Source organism: Bos grunniens, chromosome 18 (assembly GCF_055505025.1).
Source record: "Bos grunniens cultivar Pamir isolate PY7600 chromosome 18, Bosgru_T2T1.0, whole genome shotgun sequence".
Taxonomy (NCBI): domain Eukaryota; kingdom Metazoa; phylum Chordata; class Mammalia; order Artiodactyla; family Bovidae; genus Bos; species Bos grunniens.
Window position 1 is genome coordinate 25087333 of NC_141182.1, and position 15299 is coordinate 25102631.

The 15299-nt window shown below is 45.1% G+C and overlaps 1 protein-coding gene across 3 annotated transcripts; it reads left to right on the forward strand.

Moving 5' to 3' along the window:
* The first annotated feature begins 3906 nt into the window (after positions 1-3906).
* Positions 3907-15052, forward strand: HERPUD1 (homocysteine inducible ER protein with ubiquitin like domain 1). Of its 3 annotated transcripts, none has more exons than XM_086350777.1 (8): positions 3907-5353; positions 7015-7092; positions 7182-7256; positions 8191-8321; positions 11048-11170; positions 11718-12068; positions 13370-13475; positions 14287-15052. In XM_086350777.1, exons 1-8 carry the CDS (start codon positions 5309-5311, stop codon positions 14449-14451), a joined length of 1074 nt encoding a protein of 357 aa, XP_086206903.1. In that variant the 5' UTR covers positions 3907-5308; the 3' UTR covers positions 14452-15052. The 3 variants fall into 3 exon arrangements, with proteins under 3 accessions (XP_086206903.1, XP_086206902.1, XP_086206904.1); XM_086350776.1 differs by having other exon boundaries at positions 3907-4128; XM_086350778.1 differs by lacking the exon at positions 14287-15052 and having other exon boundaries at positions 3907-4128; positions 11718-11914.
* Positions 15053-15299: the final 247 nt, after the last annotated feature.

Consider the following 15299-nt stretch of genomic DNA (forward strand, 5'->3'; position numbering starts at 1 on the left):
TTTTTCACAAGGACTGTATAATTTTATACTCCTACCAGCCATGTATGAGAGTTCTTATTGCTCCATATTTTTTCAATACTTGGTGTTGTAAGAGTCTTCACTTAAAAAAAAAAAGAGCTCCTTGGATGATTCAGTTTCGCAATCAGGCTTAGAAACCTGTAGACTGGACTTGTTGCAGTTCCCTGAATATTATTAGCTAATATTAACTGAGCACTTGCTAAGTGTCTGGCTCTTTCCCAAGATCTTATCAATGTTATATCATTTAAATATCACAACAACTCTGTGAAAGAGACACTATTATTCTTCCTATTTTACAGATGAGGACAATTAGGAAAAGGGAGGTTGAGTAACTTGCCTAAGGTCACATAGCTCATAAGCGACGTAAGTTGGGTTTGAAATAGGCACTTTGGCTCTTCATCCATCAGTTGAACTACTGACTTTTACTTGCCCATACAAATTGTGTATAAATCCCCTATTGGGCTTAATCAGTAATTGCTGACATTGTATTTTAAAAATCTTTATTATGTGGCTGTGTCAGGTCTTAGTTGCAGCATGTAGAATCTTTCCTTGAGCATGGATTCTCTAGTTGTGTCGTGTAGACTCAATAGCTGTGGCACAGGAACCTAACAGGTTCCTAAGGCTTAGTTGCTCCACAGCATGTGGGATCTTAGTTCTCCTCCCTGTGATCTAACCCACGTCCCATACATTGCAAGACAGATTCTTAACTACTGGACCACGAGGGAAGTCCCTGTCATTATTATTTTTACTCAAATCCCACTCATCCTTCAAAATTCAGGTCAAATTCCTCCTCTCTATCCAGGTTTCCGTCTCCCCCTCTCCTTCTTCCTCTGTGTAATCCCTCAGTGTAACATAAGTCCTTCAGCAATGTGTGAGACTTTTAGGTTGACTTTTATTTCTGTTTTTACACTGTCTTATCATGCTCATTATATTTCTAAGGTCACTGAGATTAGGGTCACTTCATGTTTATCTTTCTATTCCCAGCATGTTGACCTGAATTTAATGTCTTTATAAATATTGTTGCCCATCTGTATCCACGGGTTCCACATCCACCAATTCAACCAACCACGGATGGAAAATATTCTGAAGAAAAAAGTTCCAAAAAGTTCCAAAAAGCAAAACTTAATTTGCCCCCACTCTGGCAACTATTTACATAGCATTTAAATTGTATTAACAGTTATTTACATAGCATTTACATTGTATTTGGTATCATAAGTAATCTAGATATGATTCAAAATATATTGAGAGAATGGGACTTCCCTGGTGGTCCAGTGGTTAAGGCTCCAAATTTTGCAGGCTTGATCCCTGGTCAGGAACTATGTGCCTCATGGCCAAAAGGTTTTTAGAAAAAATATATATGGGAGGATGTTGCATTGGTTATATGCAAATACTACACCATTTTATAGAAGAGACTAGAGCAGCAAAGGATTTTTCTATGGGGTGGGGGAAGTCCTAGACCCAATCCTCCATGCACATGAGGAACAATTCTGTGCTACAGGCAGAATCACAGAAGTCCTTTACAAGTTGTTGTCTCAGAGAGAGAACTCAACAGGGAATCAAGAAATCCACTTGCCTTTTCCCTAGGAAAAAACACGCCCCTTTACTTTCTTTCTACTGAGTGAAAATGGATGTGCCGTTTTAAGGGGACCTGCTTCTTCTCACTGTCGGCTACAGGAAACCACGTTATGTGGCATCATTAATTACCCAATGAAGCTGTTATCTTCTGCCTGGCTGCCTCCTCCAAGGCCTCTGCTTGTCTTATCTGGTCTGGCCTCACTGGTCAGCTTCTCACTAGTTGCAAGACTACCAGATCATAACCAGTCATTTTTTTCCATCCTGATGTATGAAAAACAGGGCCAGCTACATAATTTGTGAGACCGGGTGAAAAATGAAAATGCAGGACTTCAAAATTTATTCAATATTTTCAGAAGGACATTAAACCAAGAGCAGGGCCCAACAGGTGTCACACGGGTGAAGCCTGCCTGGATGAAAAAGGGACTGAGCCCTTCTCAGCTGACAAAAACCAATCACAGGAAGTTCAGCATGGGGCCAATAATCTCCAAAGCCTTCCACTTCCCTTCTTGGTACAAAGACTGCTGAAATGGAAACCACCCCTGTTCTGTGTTACATTAAGGCTGATTGTTATGCATCGAACAGCGTCCTCCAATTCCCTGATAGCGCAGTTGGTAAAGAATCCCCGCATGCAATGTAGGAGACCCCAGTTTGATTCCTGAGTCAGGAAGATCTGCTGGAAAAGGGATAGGCTACCCACTCCAGTACTCTTGGGCTTCCCTTGTGGCTCAGCTGGTAAAGAATCCGCCTGCAGTGTGGGAGACCTGGGTTCGATCCCTGGATTAGGAAGATCCCCTGGAGAAGAGAAAGGCTACCCATTTCAGTATTCTGACCTGGAGAATTCCATGGACTGTATAGTCCATGGGGTCTCCAAGAGTCAGACACAACTGAGTAACTTTCACTTTCATCACCCGCCACCCGCACCCCATGTATGTTATTGTATTTGGAAATGGGGTCTTTGCAGATGATCAATTAAAATGAGGTCATTAGGGTAAAACCCTAATCCCATATGGCTGGTGTCCTTATAAAAAAGAGGGGGCAACTGGGACACAGAGACATGCATAAAGAAAATGATGTGAGGGCATGAACACTGGGGGCGGGGGGAGGAATGACACATGGTGACCATGAAGGCAGAAATGGCGAGGATGCAGCATCACCCCAACAAATGCCAGCGATTGCCGGCAGGGAAGAGATTCTCCCATATTGCCTTCAGAAGAGCGAACCCTGCCCAACACCTTGATCTCAGACTTCTAGCCTCTAGAGCTGTGAGACACTTAATGCATTTCTGTCCTTTAAGCCACCCCGTTTGTGGCACTGCACCCACCCGGCACTACATCCGCCAACCAGACCAGGTTCCTCCTGTTCCTCTCTTGCCCTTGCCAAACTTCTGACACCTGGCAAAACAGATAGCCCAACAAGATTGGAACAAGGATGGGCTAAGCACAATGGCAGTTTTATTTTTTCAAGACCTTTTTTCCTACAGAGAGAGGGAGGGTCTACAGCAGCAAGGTCTTTGAGGTCACTTTTTAGGATAACAGAATCCTGCCTTCCCTCCTCAGACCGTTTCAAGGAAGCATATGTTAGTATCCTATAGACTGAGGACTTTTTCGAACAGCCCCCAGCTTAACCAGGACTATGCCCTGCCTGCCACTCATTAGTATGATGTCCCACATTAGGGGTGTAACTTTCAAGACTGAGGTCACAGATGAACAGGCCACATGGGCTCAGATTCCTGTATCCTTAACCCAGGAAGGATCCGCCCTTCTTCCTGGCCCTCCTAGGGCGCTGCAAACTGGGTTCGCCCAGCAGTTCTTTGAGCCGCGGCAAGGGTCGGGGTGGCTCGGCCTGCCCTGGGGGCCTGACGTCTCGGGCCACCCCTGGGAAGGGAAAGAGTAAGTGGGACTGGGGGCAAAGGGGCGGGGGTGCTGCTTTGTGAGGAAACAATTTGCAGGGGCCGCCAAACCGGGAGTCTGCAGGGACGACCCTCCCTAAACGGCCTTGAGTAACCCGAGCCACGGAGCAAGCCAGTGTCCTCAGGGCTGAGGCGCCCCGCGCGGGGAGCACGCACCCCAGCATGGTCTCCGAACCCGGGGTCCCCAGCCGCAGCCGCGACTCCGGGTGACGCCACCGCGGCGGGTTGCATCAGCCCGAGTCCACGGGCCTTGGCCCGCCCTTCCGCCTACGGAGCTGGGCGCCGATTGGGCCACGTTAGGGCAGGGGCCTCTGCGTCAGCCAATGGGCGACAGCCACAAAGGGTTCTGTCCGCAGAGTCTGGGCGCGGGGTGTCTATAAAAGGTGCGGGAGGCGGGGGCGCGCGCCCCGGAGACTGGAACCGTCGTTGCGGGGGTTGCTGGCGGCTGGGACGCTTCCTCCCTGCTGTCTGGGGGTGCCGCCGACATGGAGCCTGAGCCCGAGCCCGTCACGCTCCTGGTGAAGAGCCCCAACCAGCGCCACCGAGACTTGGAGCTGAGCGCCGACCGCAGCTGGAGCGTGGGCCGCCTCAAGGCCCATCTGAGCCGCGTCTACCCCGAGCGCCCGGTGAGAGGGGGGCCCCGACTCCCGCTGCCAGCATCCCTCAACCCCGGCTGTCATCCTCGCAGCGCTCTTCGCGCCCCTCCCCCCTAGAGAGGCCATGTCCACCTCCCCTCTCCCCGTACCCTTTCCCTTCGCCGGCCGGCCTCCAATGGCTGCTCCCCCCAAATCCAGTTTCCCAGGCCTGTGGTCTCCCCCTTTTAGTGCCCTGCCGCCGTAGGCGTCCCTTGACCTGGCCCCGTGACTGTCACTTCCTCCTTCTAGGCCGCCATCGCCCCGCCTTCCTGACGGGGCGCCTTCCCCTGTCACGTCGCCTTCTAGGCCCCCAAACTCTGCCGTATACCTCTCCAGACTCCTTCTCGTCCCCTAGATCTGGTTTCCAGCCTTAGCCAAGCCTCTGAAACAGCAGTTTGACCTTGGGTGAATAATTTCATCCTCCAAACCTCAGTTTTCCCCAAACGTCAGAGCGACGTGTTCCTGCTTAGGATCGTATCCGATTAAATTAGAAAGAAATAAGGAAATAAGAAAACGTGAAGGCTGCAGAATGAGTTTTCTGATGTGGCCTCTCATTGCGGAGAGGAGAGTGCAGGGGCTAAGCCTAGGTCAGTGGCTATAGAGAAGCATGGTGAACGCCGGGCCGTGTGTACCTAAGGCCCCACACCCAGAAGCAAGGACGTGGCTATTCCCCTCCCCGTCCACCTTCCGCCACGGGGGCCCCTCCCTGTGAGCTGGACTCCGCAGCCTCTGCCTAGTCCCAGGGAGGAGCCTCGTGCGCTTTCTGGTAAAGAGTGACTTAGAACGCAAATAGGTGGAAGGAACCTCCCCGAGTCTGGGTTTTAAAGACTGGTCCCACAATTACAGAGATTTCCTTGCTTTGTTTTGGTTGACACATCTGTCAACATCACCCTTAGCGACAGCCCTCCCTCCCTACCACGTGATGGAAGCCATGAACTGGACCTTCCTGTATTTACTTTCTACTCTAATATTATGTAAGTGTCAGCAGTGTTCTTTGCTGCCCACGGCTGTAATTCGCCTCCATCAAACAGGAGAGGGCATCACGTCAGGACGAGATTGTGAAATTGTGCCTCCTTATCTGGCGTGCTGCGATTCATGGGGTCGCAAAGAGTCGGACGCGACTGAGCAACTGATCTGATCTGATCTGAAGCGTTACAACGTGCCACGGCTCATGGGTCAGGTTGTTTTTGCTCCGTGTTGTCAAGAAGGTGGAAGTGTGAGTGTCCCTCCTGAGCCGTTCTTTTGAAATTTACTTATTTGTTTAAGAAGCTCTTCATTCTGGCACTGTTTGCAAGGTCACCATAGTTGCTTCCAAGAAACCAGGTGTTAAGCTGCTGTGAGAATGGCTATTAGGTACACAAATTGGCGAGGCAGGTGTAGGCTCTTGTTGCATCATTTGGTGAAAGGCGGTGTTTTGGAAGAGAGCTTTCCTTTAGGGCTTCCCGGGGTGAGGAGCATCACTCTTATTAAGTCTGAGGACCTCAAGTTGTAAGTAAAAGGTCTCTGGGGTATGTAAATTTGTGTTTAAAAATTATGGCTGAAGCATACTCGTTGTTTGCTTTGTAATGTGAGAAGCCTTACTTTTGATAGTGGTTTGCTTAATATATTTTTCTTCAAATCAGCATTCTGGGTAAAGACACCAGTGTCAGTTCAGGCCTTTAACAGGCCTCAAATCACAGGCACCTGTGGTTTTCACACCTTTCCTAGTGTGGAACGCTTTAATAATGCAGGATCCCACTTATGCAATAACACTTACAAATCCAAGCGTATAGCGTTTACTTAAAAAGTTCAGTTGGTGAGAATGATGGTGAATCCAACATTCAGTATATTTCTGTAGTTTGTTATACTTGCCCAGTGTCAAAAAAAATCCTGATTTACACAGATAAATAGATACTGTTATTGTTTTGTTTTAAACAGCTTGCTTTGTATCTCTGGCTACTTCACAGGAATGGATTTATTCCAAATTTTGCATAGTTGGTTATTCTGGCAAGAGTAGGTTAAGAAGTTGGTGGTGCACTCCAGTGTACTGACTTTGGTGTATATCGTTTGAAGCCTTTAAGTCCAGTTTTAAAGGGAATTAAAAATAGATTTTAAAAGTGAGATCTGTATAAAAGTGTGTGGCACCACTGTGGTTTTAAAATCACTGGAATGGAGAAGAGGGTTAGGGATCTTGACTTTAGCAGCAGGTGACCTTGGACCAGTGAATTTTAGACTCCCCCCTGCCCCCCCCTTAGAATTGCTTGTTAAGGTGCTTCAGTCATGTCCGACTCGTTGCTACCCTATGGACTGTAGCCTGCCAGGCTCCTCTTGTCCGTGGAATTCTCCAGGGAAGAATACTGGATTGGGTCTTCCTGACCCAGAGATCTAACCCATGTTAAAATAGGCATACTAAATATCTCACAGGGTTGTGTGGAGTGTTGCCACAGCATCCCCTCTCTAGCTGCGTTTGTATGTTGGGAAAAGTCTCTTGGAGGACTTAAGTTTATAACTGCTTCATGTTATCTTGGGACAGTGTTCTGTGGTTTTAGTGAAGGCTAACTTTGACTTCTCTAAGACCAAAGGAGGTTTTGAAGTCGGTTGCTGTAGGAACTCCAGATTGGTGCTTTTTGTGGCAGAAAGCGGTCTCCCTAGGAGTTAAGAAGTTACGTAGGTTGCCATAGGCTTTGTGGACCGGATGTAGTTTGCCATCCTAAATTTGTTTGCATGTTAGAAATCAGTTTATTGAGAATTTTCTAAATAAAAGTATATGGGGCCTTTGGAAAAATGTACTCCTATGATGCTGGGGGAAAAAATTTAAATATTGGTATAAAACCATGTCTTCTGTTTGGGAACTTGCAGGGCTAAGTGCTGACCTGTGCTACTCTTTCTTTCCATAAGCGTCCAGAGGACCAGAGGTTAATTTATTCCGGGAAGCTGTTGTTGGATCACCAGTGTCTCAGGGACTTGCTTCCAAAGGTATCACTTAATATTATTAACTTTTTGAATGTTTTTAAGCACTAACCGGGTTGAATTCAAGTCCTAAAGTACTTCCTTATTACTTTCAGCAGGAAAAACGGCATGTTATGCATCTGGTGTGCAATGTGAAGAGTACTTCAAAAATGCCCAAAGCCGGTGCCAAGGTATGTCTGCTTTTTCATGACTGCATGGCAGTTTGTGTCATTCAGACTGTCAAGGGAGAATAAAGGAAGTTGGGTTAAACTCATAAGCGAGCCTTTTTATCTCTTTTTGTCTCTTCCCCAGTGAGAATCAGGAATAAACTGTTATCAATACAAATGAGAGTTTACTGTAATAGAAGTAGACTGTTCTATTAGTCTTGTAGTGGAAAAGTGGAGTTCTGCAGTATACTCTTTTCTGGGACACAGTTTGACCTATAGTGGCTTGGTGTCCAGTTCGCCAAACTAGCAAGGCAGTCATGAATTTAGCACATAATAAATTTCTTCTAAGGAACCATTCATATTTATAGAGTAAAAAAGTGACTATTTCCTTGGAAATTTTCATTTGTTGGGATAGGAAAAGACCACAGTCTTTATAAAGACTCATGTTAAATGGTTAAAGTCCCTTGTTTTTCATTTCACAGTGTTAGTTCAAATATACTCTATTAATATTCTAATGTGGTGATACACTGTAAATTTGCATTACAGCAGTACATCCTGAAACATCTGAATATACTAAAAGAAATACTTCAGGTCTGTGTTGTATTTATAAGCCTTATCAGTCAAATTTAATTTCTTGATTTAGTAAATTTAACACCATAAGATGAATAGAGCATTAATAGGAAGCTATTGCTTTCTCAGCAATGATAACTTCATTGGAAGATTTTAGTGAAACTACAGCATAGCTACTCCAGGAAAAAAGTATAGATTTAGTATCTCTGTATTGATACTGTGTTGAGAAAATTTCAGAATATCTTTATGTAACATTGCAGTCTATTTGATTTTGTCAAGTTCAGAGGTCAGGGTTGAGGCATAAGCCATTCACAGGGAAAGAAGCCTTGAAGCTTGATTTCAGACAGTTGCATCAGGCCTTTTGTTCTTGTGTTCACGTTGCACTTAGGTTGCTGAATCCACAGAGCAGCCCACTGGTCTTAATCAGGGACAGTCCCCTGGGGATTCCTCAAGCGATGGTTTAAGGCAGCGGGAGGTTCTTCGGAACCCTTCTCCCTCTGGATGGGAGAGCATCTCAAGGTGAGTGTTGTCATAAAGAACATGAAGGTGCATCAGTTGCATCAACTTGCGAATAAGCTGTGTTTGTACTGTGAGTCATGGAACTTTAAAAGGGACACAGTTTTGCTTTATAAGGGCTTCACTTTAAAGATCTCTTATGTATTTAACTTCATATATGGCCTTTTAGGAACATCTAAAAAGTAGAGAGCCACATCATGCAGATCTGGGCATTCCTTCTCTTGCGGGGGTGTGCCTGGCACGGCACTGACCTCACGGTGGAGTCGGTGCTGCTGTGCGGGAACAGCTGTTGTCAGCACTGTGCAGCCGCTTTGCTGAGTGGCTCTGTGCTTTGTCTGTCGTAACAGTGGGTGACAAAAGGTGAAGGTATCATTTGAGAAATGCTCTGCCAGGAACTGTGTTGGTGGAGCTCGAAGAGGGGGTGCAATTAGAGCTTTTCTTTAGAGCCAAAGCCAGAAGTGTCTAAATGATGTGCTGTTTGTATTTCATAGCCCTTAGAACACCTTTTTAGGAAAGGTCCTATGGGAAAAAAACAGTTTATTAATTATGAGTTGAAATTCTCTTACTCTCTGAGTCCCCTGCCTTCTGTTTCTTAGTTTTCCATACCTGATTGTTGCTAGTCGGGCGTTTGAGGAATGAAGTGTTGGTTTTTTTCTTAATGGAAATTTCAGATATACATGAAAGTAGAGGGAACTGTATAATGAATCTTCATGTAATGATTAAAATGTTTTGCCATACTTGCCTTATCTATTCCTCCTTTCCTTTATCCTGAGGTATTTAAAAATAATTCTCAGACATTGTCAGTTCATCCCCATATACTTCAGGATATAACTCTAAAAACCTTGTAGTTACCTTGTGTATCTGGAGTGTCCTCATCAGAGCTAACAAAAATACTTTATTTTGTCATTTCTATACGCACACTGTATCTTTTTGCAATTTTTATTGACATGGGGCTTCCCAGGTGGCTCAGTGGTAAAGAATCCACCTGCCAGTGCAGGAGATCCAGGTTCGATCCCTGAATTGGGAAGATCCCCTGGAGGAGAAAATGACAACCCACTCCAGTATTTTTGCCTGGAAAATCCCATGGACAGAGGAGCCCCAAGGGCTACAGTCCATAGCATAGCAAAGAGTTGGACGTGACTGAGCATGAACTCATAGTCGTCTTGCAGAGTTGTACCAATCTGTGCTGTATGGCAAAGTGACGCAGTTATACACATAGATACATTCTTTTTTAATTTTTATTTTCTATGGTTTATCACAGGATATTGAGTATAGTTCCCTGCATTATACATTAGAACCTTGAATCTTTAAATAATTAAAAACAGTATCGTACATGACATACTTGTGTTAGAATACAATTTTAAAAGTACTCTGGGTATGGAATTTGGTTAAAATACTGTTGTCAGTGAACAAGTTGGATAATTGAATCCATTATTGGATAGATGCTCTTAAAACTGCATCTCTTTGACTGTATGATTTGAAAATTGAGGCTCATATCTCTGTGAATTTCACCGTCATAAAACTTGTCGATTTCATCCAACACATACTTACTGGACAGATGGTGCCTGCACCTTTGTTTAAGGATATGAGATGACCGCACAGATGACCACACAACTACTCCTGGTCTTCTGCAGGTCTGGTAGTTTGTATTTTGTGATGTGATGCCAAAGGAGTTCACTGTGTAGGGCTCACAGGCGGAAGATGACTCCCACACACACCCTGCCCCAGGCTGTGCTAAATGACAAAAGCATGAGTTCGGTGTCACATAAACAGGGCTTAGATCCAGCCCTACTACTTAGGAGTTCGGCCGCCTCATCTAGATCCTTTGTCCTCCCTGAGCTGTCCTCTGGCTTCCCTCTGTAAATGGCGTGGCTGGAGAGCTCCACAGACTCGTTGGGGATCCAGTGAGATAGCAGCCTGGTGGCCTCACAGGGCACAAGTGGTCAGTAAGCGTGGCTGGGTGATGGTGCACGTAACTCTGCCCCCTTTATATCGCAGATCTAGGGTTGGGAGAGAAATGGTGTTAGGAGAAGGGGAGTATTTCCTGCAGAAAAGGCTTTGGAGAGATGTGACTTTTTTGAGCTGCTCCCTGAAGGATGAATAGTGGGGTTTAGACCTTCAGTGGGAGAAAGAAATGGCAACCCACTCCAGTATTCTTGCCTGGAGAATCCTGTGGACAGAGGAGCCTGGTGGGCTGCTGTCCATGGGGTCGCACAGAGTCAGACACAACTGAAGCAAATTTGCATGTGTGCATGCATTGGAGAAGGAAATGGCAACCCACTCCAGTGTTCTTGCTTGGAGAATCCCAGGGACAGAGGAGCCTGGTGGGCTGCCGTCTGTGGGGTGGCACAGAGTCGGACACGACTGAAGCGACTTAGCAGCAGCAGCAGCAGACCTCCAGTGAGATTCCACAAGTCTAAAATAAGGGTGGGGATCCACTCAGACTGAAAAGGTCCGGCTTGGTTGTACGTCAGGGCGATGACATGAGACCCTGGTGCTGGGCGAGGGCCCTTGTTTTCCCATGGGATCCAGACCGTGGCAGGAGGGCTTCGTCAGTACCTTCTGTGATCGTGTTGCACTGGTGCCTCGCCCAGAAATTACGTGTAACTGTCACAAAGCCCAGTCTTCTGTCTCCTTCTGTTTTGAATTCCTGATTGTGATTTAAACTTGGTTTTCATTGATTCATACTAAGCCAACTCAAAACGAGCATTTTTTAACATCTTTCATAGGCCTGAAGCAGCCCAGCCGGCGTTCCAAGGCCTGGGGCCTGGTTTCTCGGGTTACACAACCTACGGGTGGCTGCAGCTGTCCTGGTTCCAGCAGATGTACGCGCGGCAGTACTACATGCAGTAGTGAGTGTTTCCCCGCCGTGCTGGGTGTGGCCAGGGCTCCCGGGAATGGAAGGAGCTCTCGTCCATGTGTCCTGTAAAGCTAGAAGTGGAGGAATGAGTGTATTTTCATTATTATCTGCAAAGTCCTATTGTGTCTGGTTCTGTGGGCAGAACAGTGTAAATGGTAACTACTAACTTGTGTATTGACACAGGTGTGCTTGTGTGTGATCCATGGTTTGATGACTTTATGTAGAATATGTTCCTTCCTTTTCAATTTGTGGTATCTTTAATGGTTTTTGAAATTTTTAATTTACTATTTTACTCTGTACTTTTATGGTAGCCTTGGTGTTTAATTCCAGATGAAATTTACCAAGTGGCTTCCCTTAGGAGCAGAAAAGCTTTTAAAAATATGACTGCTAGTAAAGAAGTTCTTCGCTAAGTTAAAAATTGTCATTTGTATATCCCTACTTATAATTCTTAATAGTAAAAGATGTAAATGAGATGATGAGAACCAGCCTTCAGGATGCCTTGGTCTCAACAGTATCTGCCTCTGTTGTTTTTACCTTAGCTTAGCAGCCACTGCTGCATCAGGGGCTTTTGTCCCCGCACCAAGTGCGCAAGAGATACCTGTGGTCACTGCACCTACTCCAGCCCCAATCCACAACCAGTTTCCAGCTGAAAACCAGCCCGCCAATCAGAACGCTGCTCCACAAGTGGTGGTTAACCCTGGGGCCAATCAGAATCTGCGGATGAATGCTCAAGGAGGCCCCATTGTGGAAGAAGATGATGAGATAAATCGAGATTGGTTGGATTGGACCTACTCAGCCGCTACGTTTTCCGTGTTTCTCAGTATCCTCTACTTCTACTCCTCCCTGAGCCGATTCCTCATGGTCATGGGGGCCACCGTGGTTATGTACCTGTAAGCAGATGATTTCGCTTTTATTCCCTCTCTACTACAAATTACACTATGTGGTGACTCAAACCAAGTACAGACTTTCCTCTTCTGAGCAGTTTCAGTCAATATTTAAGGAGGTATATTTAATAAGTCATTCTGGCATTTTCAGTGTAAAGAATCGATGGCTTGGTTGTGTATTGCCGACAATACAATTACATCTATGTTGATACAAGAACAACATTCTCTTCTTTTCCTCTAGTTAAGCTACCTGCCAGGCTTCTTTCCATACGGAGGCATGGAAAGAAAAATTGTGTCTGTGTTGAATAAGAACATATTTCTCTTTTACCAGGCTACAGCTGCCTTCTAGGATGAAGGCCACTGGCTGTGGCATAGTCTTAAAGGGTCAGGGAACTGTTGCCGGCCTGATGTTTGGCTGTATCCATGGTGCTAGTTCTCAACCAGAATGGTTTTACATCTCCCTCTAACCCTAACCCTTACCCTCAAGACATTTGGCAGTGTTTGGGGACGTTATTCACTCTCACAGCGGGGATGATGGGGGGAGGTGGTCTACCAGCATCTAGTTGATAGCTGCTAAACTACTGCAGTACACGGTTCAGCCCCTCAGTAAACACCCAGCCTGGGACATCGGCAGTGCCAAAGTGGGGAAGCCCTGGCCTGGAGTGATACAGCCTTACTTGTGGCGAAACCGAATGAAGACATTTTTCCTCTATAGGAAAAATGGATTGTTTTAGTTTTTGAAAATCTTAAAAAAGAAATATTTAGAAAAATGCATTCAGTACTCACACCCAGTATTAATCATGGTTAATATTTTGTCATGTTTGCTTCAATACTTGGATTTAAGTGGATTTTCCAGATAAAACTTTTAGGTAATTTTTTGAATTCTATAGTCTGTAGAATCATATATTTAGGTGACTAAATCTCGGTCTTATTAGTATGTTATGACATATAGTCACAGCTGTGTGTGTATTTCCTCTTTTCCTCTCTGTTCAAGTTTTCAAGTGTAAGGTTTGGTTCAGGTGAGCAAGTATGTATCGTGCACACACTGTGTGCCAAGTGCTCTTTATGCTGCTGGGCACACGATGATGAAAAAGGCATAGTTTCCATAGTGACCATCAAGCACCTCACATCCCACCTGGCCTGCTAGAATGTGTCTGCAGATGGGTCTGGTTGCAAGCTTCTAATCGGGTCCTGTTCTGATGAGAGGAGGGGAGCGAGGGGGACTTCATCTCATCAAGAGGGCCCTTAAATTCTTGAGTACATCTCACTCTGTTCACTAAGATGGACTTAATGTGCTTCCTTCGAAGGCATCACGTCGGGTGGTTTCCATTTCGGCAGAGGCCAGTTCAGAACTTCCCGAATGATGGTGGTCCTCAGGAGGCTGTGAATCAAGACCCCAACAATAACTTCCAGGTATGGAGCTCCCATGGAGCCCACCGAGCCCGGTGTGAAGAGCCAGGCCCTGGAGTCCTTCATCTCTAAATACCTTGTGGTTTTTCCATTTTATTAGACTAAATATTTCAAGATTTTTTCAAATTTATTCTTAGAGCAGTAGCTATTTTTAAAACACTGTCACAAAATCTGTCAGGTATTTTTGTTATGTGGCAATTTGCATTTTGGCATATGTAAATGGTTTTTGAAGCTCACTATTTTGAGTGTTCATGCTCAGTAACAATGTATTATACCATGGAAACTGCTAATGGAGAGTTATTCTAATTAAGAGTTGGGAACATATGCCTGTCTCTCACAGAATAGATTTCTTGGAAAGTAACATACAGAAATAGGATTTCTATAAGGCAATTTAATGCACAATCCTAAAGGAGATTCTTTTTAATATAAAGTACCACTGTAGTATCTGTTTTTAGAATCCAGTTTTAGTTGCTTTTTTTTTTTTTTTTTTAACTCGGAACACTGCCAAAATTAGAAAAATATCCATGTTTAATGAAGTGTCAAGCTTGATTACTAACTTAATAATAGTTGAAGATCTAGTTACTTCATTTGATACTGTGGCCAGGGATACTGAAAACCATGAGAGTGTTCAGCACAGTTGTGCTGTGGAGGCTGGAGGAGGAGCTCCGTCCAGCGTGGGACATCATCCCCGGGGTTGTGCCTGCATCGATTGGCTTATGGGCGGGGACGCAGGGAGTCACTCTGCCCTCGACTAATGTTATTGGGTGCTTGTCACAGTCCTAATTGTTTTCTCCTTGTGGTTTATTCCCTACAGGGGGGCCCTGATCCTGAAAGTGAAGATCCCAGCCACCTCCCTCCAGACAGGGATGTACGGGGTGACGAGCAGACCAGCCCTTCATTTATGAGCACAGCCTGGCTTGTCTTCAAGACTTTCTTTGCCTCTCTCCTTCCAGAGGGCCCTCCAGCCATAGCAAACTGACGGCGTTTCCCCTCTGGCTGCTGGAGGCTTTGACAGGAGTGGACTGGGTCATCTGATTCTGGCTCGATTTCCTTACCTGGACGTGGCAGTGGCACAGAAATAGTATAAGAATCTACAGAGAGGATGATATGCTTTTGTGATTACGCAAAAGCGGAAAGTAAGACATGAAGCCATGATACAAATTGATGAACAAAAAATGCCTACAGGCTTCTCATGTCTTTATTCTGAAGAGCTTTAATATATACTGTTGTAGTTTAATAGGCATTGTAAGTAGAAGGCGTTAGTTTCGCATGTTTATGCCTGAGGAACTTTTCCAGATGTGTGTGTCTGCATGAGTGTTTGTACATAGATGTCATAGACGCAGAAACGGTTCTGCTGGTACGATTTGATTCCTGTTGGAATGTTTAAATTACACTAAGTGTACTACTTTATATAATCAATGAAATTGCTAGACATGTTTTAGCAGGACTTTTCTAGGAAAGACTTATGTATAATTGCTTTTTAAAATGCAGTGCTTTACTTTAAACCAAGAGGAGCTTTGCAGAGGTGAAAACCTTTGCTGGATTTTCTGTTCAATAAAGTTTTACTATGAATGACCCTGGCAGAGACTCCTGTCATCTTAGTTGTTTACTCTCTGCCTGTCGTCACTGGGTGGTCAGCAGTTGAGCTGCCGATTTTTGAGTAACTGAATATTTTGCTTCTTTTTATAAGAGGACCGCTTGTACTGATTAAGAAGATAAGGTAAAGCCATGGAAGTTTCAACTTACTGAGATTATGCTTGTGTTTGCCCTGCACTCCCCATTTCCTGATTTAAATAATATTGGCTTATATTGTAACCCATCAGCATT

Coding starts and splice junctions, on each gene's coding strand:
- HERPUD1 (XM_086350776.1), top strand. CDS start 3,988: ATGGAGCCTGAGCCCGAGCCCGTCACGCTCCTGGTGAAGAGCCCCAAC. Junction 8,322..11,047: donor GGATGGGAGAGCATCTCAAG/GTGAGTGTTGTC, acceptor CATCTTTCATAG/GCCTGAAGCAGCCCAGCCGG. Junction 12,069..13,369: donor GCCACCGTGGTTATGTACCT/GTAAGCAGATGA, acceptor CTTCCTTCGAAG/GCATCACGTCGGGTGGTTTC.